This window comes from Lissotriton vulgaris, chromosome 5 (assembly GCF_964263255.1).
Source record: "Lissotriton vulgaris chromosome 5, aLisVul1.2, whole genome shotgun sequence".
In the NCBI taxonomy this organism is placed as follows: domain Eukaryota; kingdom Metazoa; phylum Chordata; class Amphibia; order Caudata; family Salamandridae; genus Lissotriton; species Lissotriton vulgaris.
The window spans coordinates 108220140-108247769 of NC_141693.1; the positions used below are offsets into that span (position 1 = coordinate 108220140).

At 45.7% G+C, this 27630-nt stretch overlaps 1 protein-coding gene across 1 annotated transcript in view; it reads right to left on the reverse strand.

The window, feature by feature from the left end:
• Nucleotides 1-27630, reverse strand: part of UBAC1 (UBA domain containing 1) — a 220155-nt gene that overhangs the window by 35997 nt on the left and 156528 nt on the right. The window contains exon 7 of the mRNA XM_086921002.1: nucleotides 23318-23546. Within this exon, the coding sequence (XP_086777128.1) occupies nucleotides 23318-23546 (229 nt within the window). The remainder of the gene's footprint in view (nucleotides 1-23317; nucleotides 23547-27630) is intronic.

Genomic DNA, 27630 nt, shown 5'->3' on the forward strand with positions numbered 1-27630 from the left:
GCACCTGACTTTCAAAATGAGGGTCTCCCCGAAACTGGATTGCCTTTTCAGTGTCTAGGAGACAGGCTCTTATGAAAACTATATACATTTACAACCTGTCCAAATCATCCGCTATAATCAGGAATTTCCTGGTTTACCATGAGACCAAGACCTATAGAATGGCATCATCAAGTACTACAGTTTCTTCAGGCAGGAGTTCACGTTTATCAACAATCAGTTATGAAGTGTAGACCAACATTTTCTGCTAACCCAGAAACATTACTACTACTGCTAGTCTTCAATTTGAAAGGCAAAAAACAGTGGTGACTCTGAAATTGAGAAAGATCCTGAGCTTCTTGACGAGTATACTATGAAAATATGCATTCTGTACATTCATAGTCCTCTGCCAATAAATTTGAATACATGTGGTCAAGGAAAGCATTCAAAATGAGTGATAATAGTGATCAGGCCAGACAAGATTACATAAATGGCTACCACATGCAACGTTAGCAGCAGTGATCACCTCAATACATCAGGCAGCATTGCCAACAGTAATGTGAAAACGGTTGTATCAATTTGGAATGCCTCTACATGGTTCATGCATGATAGCCATAGCTGCAAAGCTCCTGGCCGAGGTCACCAAAGGCACAATAAATAATGAGCCATTATTATATTAGTGATTCATCTCCACAATGCCTCATGATTTACCATTAGGTAGCAGTGTTAACATCTTTTAATATATTTTGGAACTCCAACCACTTTTCTCATAAGATCAGGTTCGGAGTACAGAATATATAAGAAATCTTTTATCATGACATGGTCCAAAGAACACACGCTCACATCCACATCACATCGCAGGGATTCCCATAGCTAAAGTAACCAATTGTAATTATTTTGGGGTTTTGATATCTCCAGATTTTTTGTTGGGGTAACCTTTTGTCCCAGAGAGCAGGCAAATTTGAGGGAGCAAGTGATGCAATTTTTAGGTTCTCAAAAAAGTCTTGGACATAAACCCAACTGAGAGCTTATTCCTCTCTATAACATTAAGTGCGTTTCCCAGGGCACTTATAGGGCTGGTGTCTGGGGTCACTCTCGGGCAGGCAACCTCCAAACAATGGAAACCCAATTCCTCTGCAGGTTACTTGCCATGCAGAGGAGAACAGCAACTTTTATCATTCATCTGGAAGTTGATTTGGCATTTCTGGAACACCTAGTTCAGGTTGTCCCGCTGTTGCTATGATTAACTATCTGGCACTCGCTCCATACAGCATTCAATCAAATGACCTTGCAGACTGTCATATATTAGATTACACAACCACAATCCCATGGCTCACTTATGTCTATGGCTTATAGGACTTTTTTTTAACAAACTTCAAGAAATCAATGCAAGCTTGAAAGAATTGGTAAAATCCCTTTTCACTTCATAGAGACCACATTCCAGGCTTGTAAAATATCAGTCCATGACCTCAGTCGCTTGTTATTTAGATCCGAGCAGACTACGGGCCGGGAACGTAAGGTACCTTACAGGATTACAAACTTGGAAAGTAGATTTTATCTGACCCGTTTTAGATTGGGTATTTTGTATTTCCTGCCAGCCCATCCTAAGCAGGGTGCGTGGTTTTCCTTTTTACATCCCTGTACTTGCGATGGGGTTTCTAAGCAATCTCTGGCCAATTTTAGTATTTTTTGCAGTTTTTGTTCCAGACCCAGGAAGGTTTTTCATGTCAATTACTGTGCTCTTTTGGTTCTAGTGCTTTTTCTGCCTGTTTGATTAGTCTCCAACTGTTAGAATCTGAATTTTGTTGTGCAGCAGTTTTAGGCTACATCCGCCAAGCACTAAAAATAAGGAAGTCTGTGAACCCTTTTATAAATTAATGCTATGTTTAATTACTTTGTATTGTGGATGGGATTTGAAAATGGTATTGTGCTTGGTTTGTGATTACAGTGCAATATTTTATCTATTTAAAAAATGTGTGATTATGATATTTGTTCCTTTATGGCCTTGAGCCGAATACAGCTTTGAATTGAATAGAGTACAGAATATACATCCATTTACACATTTCTAATTTTGCGATACATATATTAATACAACCAGGCAAAAGCTTCTAATTTGGTAGACCGGCTGCACACAGAGGAGCTACTTACAGGTAGCTGGAGAGCCAACAGTAGCTCGTGAGCTACTCGTTGTAGACGCCTGCACTAGAAGAAACATGAAAGTCTTTATGGCGTCTCTTGGTGGAATTTGAGGAGTCAATTGCATTGTAGACATTTGGCTAAATATTACTTGGGTGTTTGGCCTAGAAAGAGGAAGTGCATTTCAGAGTTCTCCGAGCCAAATGTGGAAAGGAGTCTCTTACCCAGGTATTCCACTCATAAGAGGCCACCACTCCTTTTCGGCCGCATTATTTCTTGGCTTACTCATGCCTGCAATAAGGACAAATCTTCTCTCTCTCCTTTCAAGTCTCATGAGACATTTTCTCCCAAAAAGAACATTTCTCTGAGGTGAGTAAATCTGGGGGACACCCTGTACATTCATGGGGGTTCTTTTCAGCTTTTTCCATACCAAAACACTTCTCAAACAGCATTAGCTTCTTAAAGCCAAAAAATTGTGAAAGAATACAAAAAATTAAATGAGACAATGCTGGAAAAATTATCCTGTCCCTAAAGACACAAGTAAAGACAAAAAGTCTTAAATAGTGTTAAATTATTTGACCAAATATCAAAAATGGCCAAAACCCAGAGCTCAGGATCTTGATCATAGGAGTGGATCAGGATAATGGCGACAAATTCCACACTTCGGCATGGAATATATGGATGAAAAGTCTAAATACCTGTATGTATGTATGTATGTATGTAGTTATATATATATATATATATATATATATATATACATACATACATACACACACACACACAAAATTGCTCGAATACATTCCTTTAAAAAAACTTGTTTTAAGCAATCAAGGTCTGTGTCATGGGCATAAACAGTCCTTTGTCTATTTCTACATTACACAGACATAGATCTTCAACCATGTTATAATGCATACTCCACTAATTGATCATGGATCATGATGCATGCATGTAGTTCTCATCAATTCACCAAGCTTTGTACCATTTACTCCTAAAATAATGTCTAGTCCTACTTTTGGTTCCCCAATTTTTGTATCATTGGATCCCTCTGGTGGGCTTAAATTTCGTAATATATTGCTCGATATTGGTGGCCGGGGAACAAATTTCCTTCAGATCTTTTTATTACCAGTGATCCCAAATGTCAAAGGTTACAGGTTCTATCACCACTTCTCTCATTTTTATCTACTTGATAAACCGTGAAGAACATTAAAGCATTTGGATTACTATTATGTTCCTAGTCAATATTTCACCATTGCATTACTGGAATCTTCTCTTAATAGCTCTTCATTGAATAAGTCTTTTTCAGTTTGCTGGTTATGATTCATATGCATTTAAGTTAACAGAGACCTTGCAGAGCATAGATCAAGTCTGCCATTGCAGGCGATTGTTTATGCCCATTATTACTCTATTCAAAATTCTTTGTTGTATCCCGCTTTTACACTCTCTGCAATTGTTGAAAGTCTTAACTCCTTTACTTTTGTCTTTCCACTATAGCGCTTCATTTATTGAATGCAGAAATGGCTTTGCACTATTACACCTTTAAATGATTTGAATTTTCTAAGAGCAACAGTTACGTTTTTATACTTATACAGTAGAACAATTTTGTTTTAGGCAGAAGAATTTTCCATATGGAATGCTCTGAGCTTGATTATGAGGGTGTAACCCTTGGACATGCACAATAGTGTTAGTTGCTGTGGGTTTTGGATGCAAAGTGATCGTTCCTTTCCCACTGCTGACAAATTTTCCCGGTCATGGAAAGTTATTCATTGTTCACTGTTCAAATGAAAAATTCAAAGTTGTCTCATTTGCAGTTGATTTGTGTGTTCTACAAATTGTGTTCTTTCACCATTCCAGAATACCAGAGATCCATGATAAATTTCAGTCATGTTACAATTTCTCCAGAAACCTCTCACTGCTTTCACTCCACGCAATTTCCTTCTCTTGCTAGTGCAGTATAAGACTGCATAGCTGGGGATGAAGGTAAAGCCGATTGCAGTCCTGTAGCATTGTTTGTGTATTTCACGATTAAAGATAAAGATACGGGGCGTGGCCAAGATGGCGGAGTGAGAGGACGCTTCTTCTCGCAGCTCCCCGATTCGACTAGGCCCGAGCCTTGAAATATAGCCTTTTTCTCCCCCCGCCGGAGCTTAACGGCACTGGGAGAGGTGGCGGAACCAGACGTGAAGACCTTGGTCTGGTCCTAGCCTCCGATTAGCCTCGGGACAGCCTGACGGACGGCGTTGGAGGTCTGGCCCAGGAAGTCGAAGAAGGAGAGGGCCGACCCCGAAGCGCGTCGGACGGACGCACGCCGCGCCCACTGCCGGTCGGAGTGCGCAGCCAGAGGAGATATTGCACCATCACGCCCGGACGGCCCTGAGTGCCGTCGGAGACCACCGGGCCGGCCCCGCGGGAGCTGCCGTGGGCGGCGCATGAGCCTCCGCATGAGCCTCGGCCTACTCGACTGAGCACCCGCTGGGAGAGAACCGGAGCAGGAAGGGTGCAGGCCCGGAGCTCCACGCTGAGTCTTGCATCCCCGCGCCCATAAGGCACCTAAGAAAATCCGGTTACCTCGGAGGTCCGGGAGTTTGCATTGACGCCTGCTGAACGATCCTCGGCTACTGATTACGCGGCGCTCGGCGGACTGGGCGGAGGTAGAAGGCGGCAGGGACAGCCTGAGAGGCCTGCGTTGGCAACTACAACTGAGAGGTCCCGAGTCGAACCGAAGGGCCACACGGCGCTCCCCCGTCCGGTGTGATCGGGGGCGAGCGGAGGAAACGATCGCGGGGACGACACCCGCGCCCAGCGGAGCCCGCGGCAAACTGAGAACAGCGGGGCCTGCAGGAAGAGAAAACGGCCTAACGGCGCCTGCCATAGTGGCCACCCCTGGAGCCTAGTGCGGCGGCGCTGGTAGCGCTCTTCTCGACTGTGATCGGAACTGCCTCAGGCGACAACCGACTGTCCCCTGCTTGGCCCTTGGGGGGGCACCGGCGGGGTAGGGAGTGTTGTGTCGAGGAGACGGGAGAGCTGGCCTACACTCGATCCAAGATGGCGTCAGGCAAGGGCACCAAGCGAGGAGAGCGCACCCTCCCCGAAATGCTCAATAGGCCCCAGCAAAGAGGAGACAGGGGGCAATCATCTTCAAGCCCGGCCGCGGGATCGCAGGGTGCGAGTGGAGGGGAGCCGCCTGTCACCAGATCGTTCCTTAAATCGCTGTTCTGCACCCTCAGAGACGACTTTCAGACATTGAAACAGGAAGTGGCGGGTGAAGTTCGGGAGGTGCGCAGAGAGGTGGATGAATTGGGGGAGCGAGTGGCCACAGTGGAGAGCACGAACCATCATCTCAATGAGGACATTGTACAGCTGCAACAGGAGGTGTTGCGCCTCAGAGACCAGCATCTAGATCTGCAATAGCACAATGAGGACCTTGAGAACCGGTCTCGGCGAAACAACATCCGAGTCCGGGGAATTCCGTCCGCAGAAGAAGGCTCGGATGCGGCTGGTTACCCGAGAGACCTGTTTCGGGCTATCCTGGGTGAACCGCCGGAGTTCCCGGTCCGGATCGATAGAGTGCACAGGGTAGGACTGTCGCGACGAGCATCAGCACCACCTCCGGACATCCTAGCGTTCCTCCCAGACATTCCACTGAAGGAGCGCATCATGGCAGAGGCCCGGAAGCAACCCGCGTTCACTTTTCGTGGTCACTCTGTGTTAATGTTGTGTTAATGTTAATGGGTGTCTTATATAGCGCACGGCTACTCCAAGGAGTGTCCCGGCGCTTTCTGACGCGTAGCTGAAAAGAGAGATAAGGAAACAGGGGACATACCAGTTATTGATTGTAAAGCCACGTTTTCAAGGCCTTTCTAAAGGCCAGCAGATTGGGAATGCGGCGCAGATCGACGGGAAGGGAGTTCCACAGTTTAGGGGCGAGATGTTTAAACGAGCGTCCACCTATCCTGACTCTAATGGGTGGAACAGTTGCCAGGCCAAGAAATTCAGATCTAAGAGATCGAGTGGGCTTATAGAGAGAAAGCAGTTTCTGAATGTAATAGGCACCTACCGAATGGAGTGCCTTATGGGCCAATGTAAGAGCCTTAAATGTAATCCGCTTCCTGACAGGAAGCCAGTGAAGGGAAAGAAGCAACTCCGATGCCCTAGCATGGCGGGGTAAGCCAAAAATGGCCCTTGCCGCGGAATTCTGGACTACCTAAAGTTTGTGCAGGAGGTAGTCTGGCAAGCCAAGGTAGAGGACATTGGAGTAGTCGAGCCTGGAACAAATTAAAGCCTGTACCGTCAGCTTCCTGTGGACCAGAGGAAGCAGAGGAAGGCATTTGCGCAGCATTTTTAACAGACCAAAACAAGTACTGGTGAGACCTGTAATTTGGGATTTCAGTGATAGGGTGTTGTCAATTTTAATCCCAAGGTTTTTAGCAACAGTGGAGGAAGAAGAAGGGGGCGACATACTCACTGGCCACCATTCCTGCCAAGGCGGGTCTACATGACAACCAAAGAAGAGCACCTCCGATTTGTCGGGGTTGCACTTGAGGCTGCTTCGCTGAAACCAGTCGAAGACAGCCCCAAGGCAACCGCGGATGCTCTCCCCATCGAACTCCGTGCCTTTTTTACAGGTGAAGAGAAGCTGGGTGTCGTCAGCGTATGATATGATCTGGGCACCCAGAGACTCCGCCAGTACCGCCAATGGAGTCATAAAGATGTTAAAGAGGGTCGAGCTAAGCACCGACCCTTGTGGGACTCCAACATCCATCGGCGGCACCTCAGCAGAGTACGGGGGGGCCCAGACCACTTGTCGACGACCCGCTAGGTAGGATCTCAGCCAGCTCAACACCGTCCCTCTGAGACCGATCTCGTAAAGTCTCCTCAAGAGGGCCTTATGAGGGACGGTGTCGAAGGCCGCCGACAGATCCAACATCACCAGCATAGCTCTTCCACCTGAGTCGAGAGCTTCCTTGATGGCTTCATTTACTTCCAATAGAGCGGTCTCAGTGCTCAAATTGGAGCGGAAGCCAGACTGGGTAGGGTGGAGTAACCCATGGTCTTCAAGGAAGGAGGAGAGCACAGAGTGGACGTGCTTCTCGACGATCTTAGCTAAACTGGGCAGGAGAGATATGGGTCTGTAGTTGGCATGTTTCTCCGGATCAAGGCCAGGTTTTTTCAAGAGTGGAACAACCATTGCCCTCTTCCAGGCCGGCGGGACAGTGCCACTTGTCAACGACAGATTAAGAACAGGATTAATTAACGAGTTCAGAATCTTGGCGTTGCTGGCTAGAAAGGTCGCCGGACAGGGGTCCAATGGAGAGCCTGATTTGATCCTAAGTAGGAGATCCAGAGAAATAGGTTCCGATAGAACTGGAAACTCCGATAAAACGGGGCAGGAATCAAATGAAAAGGACGATGGATTACAATCGGTGAGAGATGAGCTGGGAACAGAAGGAGGGAAAGATTCTTGAATCAGTTTGATTTTAGTAGTGAAAAAATAGCCAGCTCCTTTACCCAAGGTTCAGAAAACTTGTGCTGAGCTGTGCTGGATTTAGGAGAGACAAACTCCTTAAGGATGGTAAAGATTTCTTTACAGGAGCTTGATGCCGACTCAATTCTATTGGCAAAATATTTCTTTTTTGCCTCCAGAATATCGGCGTGATAGGACTTGATGGAAGATTTGTAGGCGGACTTGGCTTCCGCATCGTATTGCTGGGACTGTATCAGGACTTGTCCGCCATCACTCTTCAGAAAAGGAAATCATTTAAGATCGCCACTGACTTCTTGAGAGAGCATGAAACGTCCTATGCCTGGGGTCACCCCTTCCGCCTCATCTTTCGATGGAACGGCACGATGCATCAACTCAGATCGTTGCAAGAAACATGTGAGGTTCTGGGGATCACGGCGGAGGAGGAAGACACGACCACACCGAGCCAGAGACGCGGCCCCAGAGACAGCTGGCAGAGGGTATCGCGGAGACGAGTGTCGGCCAGCTCCAGAAGACCGGACTCGCCTACCATTAGGGCTGGCATGGCGAATGCAGTATCCGAAGCGGCCAGAGACAATGCTTCCAACGTTGATGTGGCGCTGACAGCATAATGATGCTCCGGGGGGAGAGCACCACAGCCTTACTGATGTAGCAGGTTCGGGTCTTGGGGAGGAGGGGGGTGGTGGGGAAGAGGAAGAGGGAGTAAGTGGCCGGACGTCCACTCTAGTAAATAACCACAGACTTGCCCGCTGGGCATGACTGGGACTGACAATTGTTGGGGTTTCAGGGGTTTGATGGAGGGAGGGGGAGGAGGGTGCTTGGTTGTTTGTATGAGGGGTTTGTTGGGGTGTAGAGGGGGAGGGGGGAAGGGAGAGGGTAGGTGGTTTGAGGGAAGTTCGAGGGTGTTGGGGGGAAGAACAGGGACCGTCCAGTGCTATGTATTCAGTTGTTACAGCTTCACTGTGCTCCTACACATTATCTGCACCACAACCGCCCCTTTTGGGCTGTGACCCATTGCTTGAATTTGGGTTTCACCCACACAGATGACAGCTCTTACAGTAGTCACCCTTAATGTAAAAGGGCTAAATAACCCTGTCAAGAGGAAGGCAGTGCTCTCCTTACTGGAACATACCCACACGGACATTTGTCTCCTGCAGGAGACTCATCTCCTAGCCAGAGACTGTCACAGGATGCGCTCACACAAGTTCCCCACACAATTTTTCTCTTGCAACACTACTAAGACTGCTGGGGTAGCAATTCTAGTGTCCAGAACATTTAAAGGAGAGGTCCTCCATAAGTTTGCTGAATAGAAAGGTAGACTCCTCGCTTATAGGGTCAAATACGGAGGATTGATATTCACCATCGGATCAATGTATAGCCCCAATGAACACCAAGAACGCTTCCTTCACTCGGTCATGGTGGATGTCACCGCCACACCAGACAGGCACATAATCATAGGGGGGCACCTGAACATGGTATTCAATTCTTCCTTGGACAGGTCAACGCAGAGGTACCCGCAGACAGGGGAAATTTCGCAGACGGGCAAACGCCAATTAGAGGAGTTAGATCTCCACGACCTTTGGCGCCGCTTCCACCCCACCGCCCGAGACTATTCCTATTACTCGCTCGCACACAAGACCTACGCACGTCTTGACCACCTATTAGTCACAAAGCCAGTCTATGACTTGGCCACAGCTTCTGGGATAGGGGTTCTCTCTCTGTCGGACCACTCCCCTGTTACGGGGACGTTTCAACTGCCACGATGTCGCCCAGGCGTGGGGTATGGCGCCTCAGGGATACCCTATTGCATAAAAAGACGGTGGTGAAGCATATTCACGATTCGATACGGGATTACCAAACGCACAATGATAATAATGACACCACCCAGGCGACACAGTGGGCGGCATTGAAAGCAGTGCTCCGAGGGGAATTTATCGCCATCTCCTTCGCGGAAAATAGGGAACGACAGCAGAAGCGGGATGAACTCACCAGTAAAGTGCGAGAGTTGGAACAGGTTCACCAGAGGACGGGAGCTCCCAGAATCTGGAAGCAGCTTAAGGCTGCGAGGAAACTTTTGTCAGCCTTAGATATGGACAGGGCGGAATATGCTGCATTACGCTTGAAGCACGCATATTATACAGGTGGGGACAAATGTGGCAGGTTTCTGGCACACAAACTCAGGGAAGCGCACCAAAGGCACTTGGTGAAGGAGCTATCGACACCTACTGGGGTCTTGGTTACGGAGGACAGCCAAATAGCGGAGGGCTTTCGCCGATTCTATGCTGACCTCTATACAGGCGAACCCCCGTCGGCGCAAGCAGAGGCGGACTATGTGGCCTTGGGTGACCTTCCCTCTCTCACTCCGGAACAGGAGGAATACCTCGAAAGGGACATTCGAGTTGAGGAGGTGATTACTGCCATTTCCAGGCTTAAACACGGGAAGGCTCCGGGCCCGGACGGTTACACATCCCTCTTCTATAAAACATTCTGGTGGTGCCATGCGCTAGCCCAGATCCTCACGCGCCTCTTTAATTCCTTCTCCGCTCCTGGAGCCATCCCCCCAGACCTGCTTCGAGCTACGGTTTCGGTCATCCCTAAACCGGGGAAAGATCGGACGCAATGTAGTTCTTACAGGCCGATTTCTCTCTTGAATATCGATCTCAAGTTGTATACTGGGATCTTGGCGGCCCATTTGGCGCTCCATCTCCCGGGACTGGTGGACCCGGATCAGGCCGGATTTGTCCCCGGGAGACAAACGGTGGATAACACCAAGAGGGTGGTCCATATACTAGAGAAAGCCTCCCGGATACCCGGGGAGAGGATGCTGCTCGCAGTTGATGCGGAGAAGGCCTTTGACCGGGTGCATTGGCCATATCTAGAGTAGGTGCTCGCGAAAGCTGGTATCGGCGAGAAATTTCGCACCCTAGTGTTCAATTGCTACAAGTTCCCATCGGCAGTGGTGCGGGTTAACGGCTGCAGTTCCCAACAGTTCGTGATAGAAAGGGGCACTAGGCAGGGGTGTCCACTGTCCCCGCTCCTTTTTGCACTTTATATGGAACCCCATGCCCAGAGGATACGCCAACATCAGAATGCGCTGGGAATAAGGATGGGGGAGTACACTCATACCATTAGTCTATATGCAGATGACATCATACTGACACTAGCTGATCCAGAGAGGTCACTTCCAGCGTGCATTGATGAATTGGAGGTCTTTGCTACCGTCGCAGGCTTCAAGATGAACATGGGGAAATCGGCGGCCCTTGACGTTTCGTTGACTGCGGCCACTAAAACTGACCTGCAGGGCCGGTTCCCCATGCACTGGTCTAAAGATCTGGTGCCCTACCTGGGCATACTTCTGGCACCCACCTTACCCGCTATGGTAACCGCTAATTATACCACCCTGGGTACGAAAATAAAGGAGGAACTGAGTCGCTGGAGCAAAGGCACCTTGTCTTGGCTGGGCAGAATTGCCGCGGTGAAGATGACCATCCTGCCGCAGGCGCTACACCTGTTTCGTGCCCTACCGCTGCAGCCCCCGAAAGGATGGCTTCAGCAGATTCAGGCGGACATTGCACGCTTCATATGGCAGGGTCGCAAGCCCAGGCTTAAAAGAGCTCCGACTACTCTGGCACCTGAGGCGGGGGGGCTGGGAGTACCGGACTTGCGCAAATATTTTCAGGCAGCTCAATTACGATACCTAGTAGAGTGGAGCAAGTGGGAGTCCGACAAACACTGGCTTTTCCAAGACCAGGCGGTGGCGGGCCGGACTCTGCAGGAGGTGCCCTTTTTACGTAGAGCACATCGCCCACCCAACTTATACGCGTCTGTTATCACGCGGGTCCTGATGAGAGTGTGGGACGCCACAAACGCCACTCACGCACTCACCACCTTCCCCTCACCGTTCACACCGCTGATCGACAACCCGGATTTCCATCCTGGGATGGAACCCGGGGCCTTCGTGCGCTGGCGAGCTGTGGGATGCAGATCGCTGTTCCATGTATATGGTCAGGACAGCGTCATTCCGTTTCCAGACCTCAGGAAGGAATATCAATTGCCTGAAACGGAACGGCTGCGCTACATGCAGGTGCGCCATTGGGCGCTGCAGCCACAGGTGCGCGAGTCGGCAGATAGGAAGCTCCTTCCCTACGAGAAATGGCTTGTAACACGCACCTCAGATACGAAACTTATATCAGATCTGTATAAATTCTTGCAGCCTTCCTCCTTTGATCTTTATAACCCTGGTAGGGAACGCTGGGAAAGAGAACTGGGGAGATCCTTAAGTCGCACGGATTGGGACCACATCGCCTATCGAGCTCGCCACTCCGCATATCACACTGGGCTCACGGAAATATTCACTAAAGTGTCCACATACTGGTATTACACGCCTCAGAGACTGCATGAGATGAACCGCAACATCGACAACACCTGTTGGCGGGCCTGCGGGCAGATAGGCACCCTCACTCATGTTCTATGGGACTGCCCATTACTAGCCCCCTACTGGAAAGAGATCCTGGATGAGATGGACTCCAACTTCAATATTGAATTGCCCCGCTTCCCAGCATATGTACTGTTGGGCTTACCCAATGGGCTAATGTATCCTCTGAGGTCTCGTAGAGGGAGGCAAATTGCGATAGCACTGGGCTCTGCTGTGCAAAATATACGTATTCACTGGCGCACCACCACACTCCCCTCCACCACAGGTTGGTTGCATAGATTATGGCATGTCCTGGGAATGGAAAAATTGTCGCTTATGGTGGCGGGTGAGGTGGAGCAGGGTAATGACCTGTGGCAACCGTTTCACTTACTGCTTGTAGGGGAATTCACAGAACTTACATGCCCCAGATATCTACGCTTGTTGAGGTGGACTACACTAGCAGATCCAGATGACCAGCATGCCTAGGCCTGGGGGCAGCGAGAGAAGTGGGGTGGTTTGGGGGGGCTGAGGCAGGTGAGGGTTCGAGGCACTGGACGGGGGAGATGGGGGGGGTTTGTGGGGAGGAGTGGGGAGTTTGGGGGGGTTTGTTCATTTTGGAGCATCTAGTTGCAGCATACGCACCAACCATCACATTTGGATGAACGTTACGTTTTGCAGAGCCCTTGCGCGCTGGTGCGCTACTATATGGTTGTATCCTAGGCACTGCTTCTTTATGACAACTGTTTATTTGTTTTTTCATTTGTGAATGCTTAATAAAATGCTTTAAACCTAAAGATAAAGATACATCTGAATCATTTCCAATAATCAAATATTATTTATGTGAGCACACACACAGGCACACAGTCACATAACACTGAAAACAAGCAAAGGTTAAACACAAGAGAGTTGGGTGAAAATATCAGTTAAAACAAAGTGTTTTAAACTAACAAAACAACTACAATTCCCCAGTTCTAGTTATCTAAAGTACCTAGAACGTGTGCTGAAAAGAAACTATCCCCGAGCACTAGCCATGTACAGTGTTGTCATCAATGATGTCATTTCAGATGTTACAGTGATGTCCATGATCTCATAGAATAGGTCATGAGTGGTGTAATATAGGAGGCAATTAGCAGTGCCTGGCGAAAGTGCAAGGTATAGTTATTTTAGAGCATGAGTTAGAGTGATCAACACACTCTTTAACAAGTCATTGGGCCCTTTTAACCCTCATTGACTTTGATGGTAATGGGACTCAATGTCCAAAGGCACTGCAGAATTCTCCCTCCACCCAGCCCCCTTTCCCCAATCCCCAAAAACACAAAATAGTCACGCAGGTGCTGGCCACCAGCAAGCCAAAATAGAACCACTGCATCTCTCTCTCTCTCTCTCTCTCTCTTCCAGAAAACACTCAAAACTCACTTTGCACACCATTCCCTAGATAACAGTGTTCTTCTATTGTTCTCCTTCGACCCCCCACCATGATTCTCATCTCTGTTTGGCTTGGTTCTTACAACCGTATAATTCAGAAACCCAGCAGGAGTGCTATAACATAAATAAATACATTATAAATAGATGCCATGGGTACCGATTCAATAATTATGATAACAATATTGTGTAATAGCAAGCAATATTGTTATTAAAGGAGGTGTTCTGGTAAGGAAAAAAAGGAAAATACACTTGAACCCACTGAAAGGAGCAAGAAAGATGATGTACAGGTGAAACTACACATTTCTAGATATTTAAATGAAGAGAACAATTGATCAGTAGACATCATACTAGCAAATAAAACAAAAGTTCGTACAATTCATTGGTTAAAATAATGTCTTTAGGGAATCATGTGGTACTCTACCTTGTACCCATAGATGCTGCAAATATGACAAGGGCTATTCATTCACAGATGAGTACATTGTTAATAGGAGCACACTTAATTCAGCCCATATCGGATTCACAATAAAAATGGCAAATATAGGTTTTGTCTGTGGGACTTTGTCAAGGCTATGCAGCAGAGTCCTGAATGATGCAGTATGCATTATGAAAAGAATGTGGTATTTCATGTACTGAAAACTGAAATTGAAGTGGATACTAAAAGAATGCTGTAGTGGACAAATAAACTTTACTCCGGTAGCAGTTACAATTAAGCTGCAAAAAGTGATTGGAGGTGGTTGGTAGCCTAGTCGTACAGGTATGTAGAAAAATATTGTTTACAATCTACATCATGGGCCTACTTCAGGTTAACAACAAAACAAAGTTATGTCTTCACATTTAAACTAATCTTTCGATCTGATTCTGCAAACTAGTGAGGGAGGTAGTTGTCCAAGCTACTTTTAGTCCATTATCGGAGGACTAATCAGGTTTTTTTGAGGCCTTTCCCAAGTCTAAGCAGGTTGGGGGTTCTCTAGATCATGTATTCGCACAGGCCACCGAGCATGTCCAGAGGGAGGTACGGCAAGGGTCCTTTGACAGTAGTACTCAATATACCAAGTTTGAAACAGAAAATGGGCAGCACCTAAAATACTTTCACTCAATGACTAGACATGGGCAAACAAACAAGCTGTGACTCAAGTGGCTGGCAACCAGAGAGATGGCCAGGAACTCCAGCCACTTCCAGAGGAGCAAAGACTTCTCACACAGGACCCAAGACCCCACTCTGCCCTGCTTGTTGCAGTACCACATGGTGGGGATAGAATCTTTGAGAGTCCTGTGCTTTGCACTAGGTGGAATGAGACAAGAGAGCTGTGTTGGGCACTCCAAAGCATATACGAGTTGACACTGCACATTCTCAGCAATGGGGAAGAGGCAGGGCTCTCCCAATTGGTGGAAGACGTCCTTTGCCTGTAGGTCTGCAGGATGGGAATACGGAACTAGGCATCCTGTAGGCTAGTCACCTGGATCCACAGCAGATAGAACATGGGCCAGCATGAGCAGTCTGAATTTGTACTTCCACAGTAAGAAATTGAAGGGTTGACGATCTAAAATAGTGTGAATGCCTACACCCTTTTTTTGGCACTAGGAAATAATGGGAATAACATCAACTTTCTATCTCCGAGGCCAGGACACGGTCTATGGCTCCTTTCTTCAAAACAGGTGTGACTTCCAGCAGCAAAATGGACAAATTTGTCCGCTTCTCTGACATATGCGGAAGAGACAGTGGGGCAGAAACGTATGGCACAGCATACCGAGTTGGACTATCTGTGGTACCCACCTGTTGGATGTTATGATTAACCACCTGTGGAGAAATTCAGGGATCCTGCCTCCCATGGGGTGGTCGGGCGCTGTGAAGGGCAAACTAAAGTGGCTTGGAGGCTGGTGCAGGAGGTAAGTACGCTGCCTCTGCTGGCCTGGAAGTTGTCTGCCGGACCCCCTACCCTGACCCCCAGCAGGACTGGGGTGACTGTTGTTGGAGGTAGTGGGCACTGATGTTGAATAAACGAGATATGCCTAACCATGCGTTTCAAGGTCCGAAATTGCTGGGGATACTGCCATCCGGGTATGGAAACCTAGGGAGCATGTAGCAATGAGACTGAATGGGGCAAGGGAATGAACTTCGAGCGAGGGAAAGGGTCCAGCCCACTATCGTCTTGTGGGTCCAGACAGAAATTGTCATCATATTGTGGGGAAAAGTCAACCCCACCATCAACATCACAAAAAGCTTCCTGGCTCTGGTCAACCCGATCGCACAGTTGTTGGAGCACTAGAGTGCAGCTCCTATGTAAAGGTGCTGTCTAATCAGAGTTGATGTATAGGGGATGGCCTCGTAGGGACTGAGCTTGAGAGAAGCTTTGGTCGAGACAGATTCGGATCAGCATTGGGTAGAACAATGGGATTGTACTCTGGCATTTGTGCCGGCACTGATGCAGCAGGAACTTGCATGGATTGTGGTGTTAGGCATGAAATCGGCACCAGAGTCGAACCAGAAGTGGGTTCAGGAGGCACATACCATGCTGAGGGAGAACCCTCTAGTGGTAACCCCTATGGTGGCCTCAATGGATCCATGGGGCCCGAAGGAGCGCCAGAGGAAGCCAGCAGGGTGCAAATATGTGGGACGTGGCATCCTTAAATGCCTCAATCTGGTAAGGCATCACCAATAGACCAGGAAATTAGGGATGCATCAGAATCCACTGTGGAATCCGCTCCTCATTAGGGTACCAGGAGTGAGACTGTGGGGCACATTATATCTTTGCAGCTTCTCAGATGGTGTTTCTTTTTAGATTAAGACTTACTTGAAGACTTTGATCATGACGTTGGAGGACCGGCACTGAGAGGGGGAATGGATCCTTGCCCTCGACTTTGGGTGGGAGTAGGCCTTACTGGACTTCCTTCAGTACTCAATTACGTAGAACTTTAGTTTGTGGTCCTGGGTCGCCTTCAGGTGCCTGTTGGTCTCCAGGACAGGGATATGGAACTAGGCATCCTGTAGATCCAACATCCAGACTCCTGGATCCAGAGCACACACTCTTCACACAACCTGGAGTCATGGCCAGCCTCAAAATACACAACTCATTGGGATCTCTCACATACATATGCTTGGACAGTCCCTACAAGGGTAGTTTTAGGAGGAGACATTCCATTGCTCACTGGCAAGAAAATAATTTGAGTAAAAACTTGTCAATTGGAGAGAAAAATGTTAGGAGCTAGCTCTAGATCCATGTACAAAGGCACTGAAAGAAAGGATCTGACTATAGCCCACTTGAATGGCGCTTATACCTGACACCAGTTATCGCTTACGGGGCGGTGCAGAATCAACGAGGAGTCACAATGCCACCTACTGTTGTGTAGGGGGTATGCTGAAAAATCTTCCAGATCCAGTGTGGCCCCAGGGAATATTCTAAAGGTGAGGAATTTAGGTTAGAAGCATCCATGAGAAATAAAGGAATTGACAACAGCATGCTCTGTGGTGCTTATATGCAGCTCCACTCCATCACTTCTGGGGCAGTACAGAGTCGACCAACCCCATATACCAGTACGTGGGAGCACAGCTACGGAACATTTCTAGACCCAGTCTGGCAACTGAAGATGTTCTAAGGTGAGGGATCTGCAGTTAAAAGTACTCCTTAGAAAGGATATTTCTGTATTGAGCTCGATTTTCATCAGATCCGTAGGACCAAGAAGGGACCATTTCATTTTTCAGCACTATCTTGACTTCATGGACAGAAAACTAGGTAAGAATCATTTCATGAAAAGATCTAGAACATCCCTAATGTTCTTGCAGAAGTGATTGCAAGTAAAAAAAAGGTTTTCTGCCCAAGATGACAGCTAAGTATCGAAAGAAGTCATTTGTTCAACTGGTTATGTAGCAAAGCTACAAGAATCCGATCCAACAGGCAAGTTGGATCTCAGATTTGTGTGTGCAACTGTAAAAGGCCACCCATGTGCCTTCATACTGGCTCACTATTAAGGAAGACAAGGGGGGCTTGCACTGTTTCCAGGGGCACTCCAGTTGGAGATAAAACTCCTAAGTTGTGATTTCAAAAGTGCGTTTCATATAGTTCAAACAAGCGTAGTCAAAGTAATCTTTCTTGAAGATGATTTATTCGGTGGGTCACATATTAAATCTTCATAGTGACTCCTTAGTGAAACAAAGCGTTAAAGAAAACGTTTAAACAACATCCATGGATCTGTGCATCATCCCTATGCATTTCGGGCGGGGCCCTTCGTCAGGGGATTGCAAAGGATCTGTAAGTAAATGAATCGAAATCAGGAAGGGGAGCTCGCAGCCACAAGTTGAATGAAACGTAATGTGTGGGTGCAATACAAACATGCAAGTCTAAAGTAACGTCATGGGGAGAAGAAAAAGAAAAATGTGCACAAAATAAACCATATCATCCTGTCAGAAGTAGAAGAGAAAAAGATGAGCCTTGTCATGCTGTTAAAGTGGGTGGAAAAAGGAATCGCCGTGTCTGAGATGAAAAAAGAACCCGGACTGGTGCCTAAAGGATCCGAAACCCTTAGCGTGTGCGTGAAGTTGATGGCAATCGAAAAACTCGGAATTCAACTGGTGGGGTTTTTTACAAAGTGCCAGTGAGGAAAATAGCCTTACGAGTGAAAGATGATGTGGAAAAAAGCTTACCGATGGGTGAAAGTCGCAACGCGCCAAACGCCGTGTTGCCGAGGGTTTGTGAATAAACGCGAGTGATGCGGAAGTAAATAAAGTGCCGTGAAGGTAAAAAACGGACTAGCGGAAATGTGGGTAGATAGAACTATCAAAATACTCAATAGAGTTAAAAACATCCTAAAGTGCCAAAAAATGTGGGGTAACATTGGTACGACATATCGAGTAAAAAATAAAAGCCAAATTATGCGTGAACTAGCACTACATTTAAACTCGAGAATGGCGGCCATCTTTAAATGGGCTCTAAATGGTATACATACACAGTAGTATCATAGTAAACATGGCAATGAATAAAACAAAAGAAAAACAGAAGGTATAAGTGAAAGGTAAGTAAGAGAGAGAAAGGTGGAAAACCAACTGTTGTGAATAACAGAGACCTGTTGCTGAAGAAAAAATCAAGAAGGTAAAGAAAATAGAATTTTACCAAAGAAATTGTAGACAAGAGAAAAGTATGGAATTGTAGACGAGGGAAGAGTCAGAAAAAGACTAAGCAAGAAATAACAGTGTGACAACCACTTGAGCTGAAGGAGAAAGGAGAGTGGGGGAAGTAAAGACGTAGAGAAACAGAATAAAGACATGTAATTTCAGACAGAAAACAATTGGATGTGTATAGATTTGAGACAACAATCCTCTATAAGAAACAACTATATTCGAGTCTGTCACTAAGCCCCTTGGGCTGGTAGGCATCCAGTCTCTTGATCCACACTGTCTCCCTTTGGAGTAATAGTTTCTTGTTATCGACGCCTACTTTCAGTGGGACAACCTCCAAAACGAGAACCCTGAGACTCCGACACTTTTTTTCTAATGTGTGCCCTCCGACCAGTACACCCACTCGACATGCTTGCAAAGAGTTAAGAAGCAAAAGTACATTTGTGGCTCCTGTCAGTCACAAAATACTTGACTCCTTTGAAACCATTACTTCGAATTCTATCAGAGAGATCTTCAAAAAACCCCATTCCAAATACAACAACTTCAACCTTAAGGAATCCAGAGCACTCAACCAAATTGTCAACAATCCTGAAATCACGTGCTGCAAAGCTGACAAAGGCGGCGCACTTGTTGTCATGGACAGTGACTTCTACCATACCAGTGTAAGTGAACATGTCAATGATAAGAACCTATACATGAAATTACCCAATGATCCTACCGGCGTCTTTGTTAACACGCTCAAAGTCATTCTGGATAAAGCACTCATCATGGGAACGATCACAGACCAGGATTACAAATATCTCATACAACCTCATCCCAAATGCCCTAGCATTCACATGCTTCCCAAAATCCACAAGGATTTAAATAAGCCTCCTTTTCGTCCCATCGTTTCCACAAAAAACTCCATCCACGAGCCCACCGGCAAGTTTATTGATCTGTATTTACAAGATATAGTTTCTTCCATGTCTACTTACCTGCGTGACACCACTGATTTCCTGAAGCGACTCCAAGAAGTCACCATTGATCCAGACAAAGTACACACTCTGGTAACCATAGACGTATGTGCCCTGTACACATCGATTCCACACAATAGGGGCTTGGAAGCCATAGAGTCTTTCTTGTTACACCATCCCATCGATGACACTTTGAAAGTTCTGATACTCGAACTTCTGCAATACACGTTGTACCACAGTTATTTTTCATACAACAACGAGTACTATCTCCAACTCGTTGGAACATCAATGGGAAATTGTGCTGCTCCCATCTATGCCAACCTGTTTATGCACCGGATGGAACTAGATCACATCTTGAGTCACAACAAATGGATTAACAACATTCTCACCCTATGGAGGTACATAGATGACATTTTCCTCATCTGGATTGGCCAACCTGATGAAATTTTGGAATTCCTGAAACACATAAACTCTCTGGACGATCACATAAGGTTCACTCACACCATCAGTCCCCAAAGTTTGCCATTCCTGGATGTCCAGGTTACATTACTCGACAACAAACTGACAACTAATCTTTTCGTTAAAGCCACGGACAGGAACAACGCTTTGATGTTCACCAGTTGTCATCCGACACCACTCAAAACCCATTTGCCATATTCTCAGCTCCTAAGGGCCAAAAGAATCTGTTCTGAACCAGAAGCCTATGTAAATTCTGAAGAAAAAAATACTACAGAAGTACAGAGACAGAAAATATCCTGAAGTCACTCTACAAGCAGCCAAAACCCGAGTGGCCACCAAAACCCAGGCAGAACTTCTAAGAACCAACATCAAACCAACTGATGAACAGAGACCAGTTTTCGTCTCTAAATACTCAACCAGAAGCAAGGCCATTAAAAACATCATCCTTAAGAGTTGGGACATGATTCGCTTTGAACCAGACTTTCAGGGCATTTTTAACACCAGACCACTTTTCGCATACCAGAGAGCTAAAAATTTAAAGAACATTCTTGAGACCAAACCCATTGACACTTCTACCAACTACTGTGGCACCATACCGTGCCACAATTGCAGTCATTGTCACAACATAATTCCGGGCAATACCATCAACCATCCATCGTCAGGAAAAGCCATCAAATTGAGAACCAACGCCACTTGTGATTCCATGAATCTGGTGTATCTACTCAAATGTCCCTGCGGACTGCCTTATGTAGGCAAAACTGAACGAAAGATTAAAGTTCGCTTAACCGAACACAAAAGCACTATCAGGAACAGATCAACCAAAGCCCCATTAGCTGCTCACTTCATTACACACCAGCACAACGCGAGTCAACTGAAGTTCCTTGTTTTGGAGGTTGTCCCACTGAAAGTAGGCGTCGATAACAAGAAACTATTACTCCAAAGGGAGACAGTGTGGATCAAGAGACTGGATGCCTGCCAGCCCAAGGGGCTTAATGACAGACTCGAATATAGTTGTTTCTTATAGAGGATTGTTGTCTCAAATCTATACACATCCAATTGTTTTCTGTCTGAAATTACATGTCTTTATTCTGTTTCTCTACGTCTTTACTTCCCCCACTCTCCTTTCTCCTTCAGCTCAAGTGGTTGTCACACTGTTATTTCTTGCTTAGTCTTTTTCTGACTCTTCCCTCGTCTACAACTCCATACTTTTCTCTTGTCTACAATTTCTTTGGTAAAATTCTATTTTCTTTACCTTCTTGATTTTTTCTTCAGCAACAGGTCTCTGTTATTCACAACAGTTGGTTTTCCACCTTTCTCTCTCTTACTTACCTTTCACTTATACCTTCTGTTTTTCTTTTGTTTTATTCATTGCCATGTTTACTATGATACTACTGTGTATGTATACCATTTAGAGCCCATTTAAAGATGGCCGCCATTCTCGAGTTTAAATGTAGTGCTAGTTCACGCATAATTTGGCTTTTATTTTTTACTCGATATGTCGTACCAATGTTACCCCACATTTTTTGGCACTTTAGGATGTTTTTAACTCTATTGAGTATTTTGATAGTTCTATCTACCCACATTTCCGCTAGTCCGTTTTTTACCTTCACGGCACTTTATTTACTTCCGCATCACTCGCGTTTATTCACAAACCCTCGGCAACACGGCGTTTGGCGCGTTGCGACTTTCACCCATCGGTAAGCTTTTTTCCACATCATCTTTCACTCGTAAGGCTATTTTCCTCACTGGCACTTTGTAAAAAACCCCACCAGTTGAATTCCGAGTTTTTCGATTGCCATCAACTTCACGCACACGCTAGGGGTCTCGGATCCTTTAGGCACCAGTCCGGGTTCTTTTTTCATCTCAGACACGGCGATTCCTTTTTCCACCCACTTTAACAGCATGACAAGGCTCATCTTTTTCTCTTCTACTTCTGACAGGATGATATGGTTTATTTTGTGCACATTTTTCTTTTTCTTCTCCCCATGACGTTACTTTAGACTTGCATGTTTGTATTGCACCCACACATTACGTTTCATTCAACTTGTGGCTGCGAGCTCCCCTTCCTGATTTCGATTCATTTACTTACAGATCCTTTGCAATCCCCTGACGAAGGGCCCTGCCCGAAATGCATAGGGATGATGCACAGATCCATGGATGTTGTTTAAACGTTTTCTTTAACGCTTTGTTTCACTAAGGAGTCACTATGAAGATTTAATATGTGACCCACCGAATAAATCATCTTCAAGAAAGATTACTTTGACTACGCTTGTTTGAACTATATGAAACGCACTTTTGAAATCACAACTTAGGAGTTTTATCTCCAACTGGAGTGCCCCTGGAAACAGTGCAAGCCCCCCTTGCACTCCTCTGTCTGTTTAAATTCCTGTCCCTACCGGCCGGAAGGGACCATTTCCTGGCACCCTAAAATACTTACCATTGGTTTACTTTATTCATTTGATGAACATTGCATACCCCGTGTGCCGCCATCTTCCACTCATTTTGCTTATCACTATTAAGGAAGAACATGTCTCCTGGTTAACTGAATAGATAGCAACAACTGAGATGTCATGTTTATAGCAATTTACAAGGATTTCTGAATTCACTAGGATGGTTAATAAAAATTAGGACGCCATCCGATGAACGGATTGAGAAAAAAAATAGATTACAACAAGGAAACCACATGATCCTTAAACTACAGTAAGTACAGTTATTCCAGGCTGCACACAACAGTAATTATTGGTACTGAACGATTTTTGTTTTTTACTGACAGACTCGAAAAACCAATATATGCAGAAGTTAGTTTTTCAGGAACTAGGTTATGAAGTTTAGCAAAGGGAGGCAGGATTGGAGAATAATTCCTTCCTGTTGAAGTAAGAGAATTGGAACCTGAGGTTTCACAATCCTTCACATGTCTGTTTGGGGGTGGTCAGAGACATGTACTACAAGAAACCTAGATACATAGTACATTTTCGAAACAGAAAAAATTAATAAATCCAGTAGTTGAGTAATTATATAAATTACCACAACTTTGCAACAGATCTATTTTACCAATTATTTGGGGAAATCTACTTGGTAAAATAGATGTATGGTTACAATGGATGTTTACAGCGCTTTTCATTTCCTAGAATGAAGGCATGTTTCAGCACTTGCATGAAAAACACATCACTCATGTCATTATACACTCACTAAATAATCATTATACAGCTCACCAGAAGACTCCTAAATGGACACTAACTTCATATAACCAGAACTGTGATAAAACACCAGTGTGGCCTAAGTAAAAAGTGTAAAGCATTCTTACAAAACTTCAACTACCCAGCCCTCCCACAAGAAAAGCTCTACGGCAATGACAATGTACATACTCGTGATTCGGGACGAAATTCTCTTTTCCTACGGATCTTTTTGAATATTTCCGTTAGTTCGTCCTTGATAGTCTCTGCGCTGGCTTCTAATTTTGAATGGGCTCCTGCTTCGGCACCAGATGGAGCTGCAGCTGCTGCCTCCAATATGGTTTGATCCGGAAGTGGCACATCAGCTGTGGGGTCATCGGCATGTTCAATCAACCACTCCATGGCCTGTGTTACAGACATACTGTATGAACAAAATCAGGACCAAGAGCTTTAAAATGCAACACAGAAATACATACAAGCCAAAGAAAAAGACTTCAGATACAAACAGCATTTGTAAAGTAATGAAAGAACTTACACCACCTTAAAGGAAGGTGCAGTTATATAATTTCTTTTTATATTCAGCAGTGTGCGCATACTCTAAACTGAATTAGAGAGCAACACAGTGTCACAGTTACCGGATACCCAATAGAAAGTGACCTAGTCATTAGGGGTCAAACAAAATAGGTATGCAGTTCCTGAAAGGCAAGGGGACTGAGGTTAGCTAAGTGTGGAAATGTCCTTTCTTAACAGCAGGAGGAAAGGGGGTTTCCTCCTTTCGGAATTAGGGCCCTCACATACCTGGCCAGCTGGGTGTCATCCTTCAACAAGCTCGACTATGCTTCCACTATCAACCCCCATCCATTTCAGCCTCAAATTATTTGTTGCGGGCGTATATCTCTGGCTCCTAGTGTGCGAGTAAACACTGGGGTGGGACCCAATCTAATATTCGCCACTAGTGCATTATGGTCCCCAAAAGCAGTTTCTAGGACTCTGGCTATTGTGAGGCAATCAGCTAACTGAGGTGACGAAGATATAATCAATAGTTGTAGAGTGATTTCTACCTCTGAATGTCGGGACATAATTGGTTGTGGGGGTAGGGCTTACATCCATGACGTTAGTTAGAATATGCTCACGGATTAAGCAATCCAATTCTGTGCCCCTTTGTGCGGCTCGATCAGTTTGATTATTTGCATTATTTAATTCAGGTTTTGGAATTTTCACATTGAAATCCCCAGCTAGGATAATCCTGTTACCCATATTTTTATCTAGCTCAATCACATCAGATAGGATTTTAAAAAGATCTATAATTTTTTTTATTTGGGATGGAGTAGAAATCATTATTATAGAAATTAATCACATAAAATGGGACCTTTCTTTTATATTCGATAATCTGAATATTTGGGCTTGTGGTTGGTATTATCTTTATACTACCATCTGTGGTTATCCGGATCCCAATTATTAACCCGCCCGCAGGCCGACCAAAATCAGGCTTAGTTGCGGTTACACTATTACAATAAAAACCCTATATATGGAGGTCAGCTGTAGCCCATGTCTCCTGGAACATTATTATATCTTTATCAGATAATATCTTTAACCAGCCAGGGTCCGAAAGTCTAAGTTCCAACCCAGCAACATTCCAACTAAGGATCCTAAGGTCAGTTTTAGTTGACTTATTTCAACCGCGTTTTTCAATCATCATTTTCCCATTTGTAGCCACCTCATTTATGGACCTATTTTTAACCACCACGCTATCTGCACCACCACCAGAGTTTATGATCGCTGCAGTCTCCATACTATTTGTCCCTGTGACTGGTAGACACTGTGTAGTGGATGCGACAACTATATCTACATCCCTATCCTCAGGACTGGGCTTTGAATATCTATCGTCAGGGATGGGGTTTAAATGGCTGTCGGCCATCTGGTTAACTCTCCTGTTAGGCTTTCTAAACCCCTCCCAGTCTCCTTTGAAAAGCCCGGTAGGTGCAATCGATCAGTCAACCATCTCCAGACAGCTATATCTATTGGTAGTCTGAATTCCTCTCCAACCTTCCATAAATACTCCGTCTCTACTGGGGATCCCTCCCCACTCTCCCCATTCTCCTCTCCAATCTCGGTGACCTACTCTGCTCCAATTCCCATCATAACTCGACCCGACACGACTTCTAGGGGGGATAGAAGGAGAGTTGTTTGGTTTCAATACCTTCATTACTACCTTGCATTCTCCATGAGCATATATAGTATACAGTGCGTGGATCCTCAAAATTAATTAGAACACAGTCACCCTGTTTTTTTTTCCTTTCTTGTCCCACCCAGGGCACTTTACGCACCATTAAGATCTTACTTGACCAATAAGGTGGTAACGGCAGATTAGAGTTAAGCTAGTGTTGGACTTTGTTCTTTAATGACCAGCTAGTTTCATTTGAGTAATCCGCCAACTCTGGAACCCCGGTCATAACCGCCACAAGGGGACTCGCGTCTGGAGGCAAGTTAACAGCGAGTCTACCCTCTTTAACTCCCTTATTCCAGTCCTTTTTGGGGGGTGAGGTGGGAGCCTTAGGTGTGTTGTTTACCTGTATTGTATGCACAGTGGGGTTTGTTGGTTTATCTGCAGTTTTCTTATCTAAGGCCATGAGGGTCTTTGACTTCATTTACATTTATTGCTGGGGCAGATATTTTCTTAGCTAGTGGGCCTACTAATTTATTATTGTTGCTCGGTTTAGTCCCCCCAATCTTTTGTGCCCCATGGTTGGGAGGGTTTTTGGAGAGAGTAGTCAATTCGGCCAGTTGTTTTTCTATATGCATGTCTGGTCTCTATCGGAGACAAATGAATATTGAAAAGCTCCCCAATTCTTACTAGAAGTTCGCTATTGGCTTCGCAATAATTACATACTCCGCCCAGAATGACCGAGGCCTCTACGCTTTGAGTCCAAAGCCTCATTTGTCACGTTTGAATGTATTTTTTCATGCCCTTTCTGTCGGGGATGGTCAGATTCTTTCCCATGCTTTTTAGTTAACACACAGGTCTCCTTAGCTATTGGCACTTTTGTCTGTTTAGTTTGTTTCTTTTGTTTCTGTATAGCGCCCTCCCTCCTTCCCCTTAACTGCCTCAAACTTATGTCGTCTGGTGTAAGAATAATGACTAATTCCGGGGTCCTTTCTAGTGCCAAACTTAGTTGTGAATCTGAGACGACTTGTGACGCTGATAAATCAACCTCGTTTACGAGCTTCAACTGTAGAGCTTTTCTCCTTAGCCTGTGCTGGGGCTCTGGCTAACGCAAGAGATCCCAAGGATGATCGTTTAGCCAATGCTAAATCTTGGGAAACTCGACGTTCTAAAAGGATAATAACTTTATAATAAGGGCCAATGAAGCCATAGATCAAGGTATCTAAAGGGCCTATCAGTTGTGCTCCACCACCAGCCATTTTACTTCTGCTACTTCTTGTGGACATTATATAATGTTAGAACAATATGTATTCACAAATTCACAAATCTGAACTGTTGTATATCAAACTCAGTTAATTACATAACAATATATACATACATACATATTGTATATGAGCAGAAGTAAAATACAAAGAAGTAATGGAGTAAAGAGGGGGGGTCCCGGTCCGGTCTCACTCGGTCTTTAACGGGCTTAAACGGGCCCGCCCTTGGCCTGGGCTTCGCCCGGCGCCCGCCCACGCTCGTCTCGCGTGCGCATGTGTTATGGGGCCTAAATAGGGAATGATGAGGGGGCGGGCCGGAAAGAGGACCCAGGTGCGGCCGGTGTCAGTGGCGCTGTGCAACCTGGTCCTCGCAGTCCCGCAGTGTTAGGAAAGAAGCCACAAGTCAGCGTTATCCCCGATTCAAACCAGCGGCGAGCAGGAGAGTTCCTCACGATTCTCTAGCCTCGAGCGGCGCCTACGAAGTGGGGGCCGCAAGGCGCTTTGTAGTTCTGGAGGGCGGGGCGGGAAGAGGACCCAGGTGCGGCCGGTGTCAGTGGCGCTGGGCAACCTGGTCCTCGCAGTCCCGCAGTGTTAGGAAAGAAGCCCCAAGTCAGCGTTATCCGGGATTCAAACCAGCGGCGAGCAGGAGAGTTCCTCACGATTTTCTAGCCTCGAGCGGTATATAATTGAGTATATGTGAGAGAGAGATTGGAAGAGTGCCTGTATAAATTAATATGTGTTTAAGTGATTGCTTAAGAGAGTAAATATGTGTAACTTTCTATAGAAGTAAGTGTGGTGGTGTGTGTATAACTGTATATGCAAGTAAATGGATGTTTGATTCTTTATTAGCATGAGTCAATATGTGTGTGCGTAACTATGAATGAGTGGCAGTGTTTAACAGGATGTATAGGTGTATACGTACATATGATGAGTGAGTACATGTATGAGTGACTATATAGGACTGTTGATGAATGAGTATGTAGATCTTGGAATTACGGAATAGGTTGTAACTGCTATTGGTGTGTCCATTTTTTTTTTTAAATTGTGGTTTCTATTTTTGAATGTGTGTATCAAAGGTT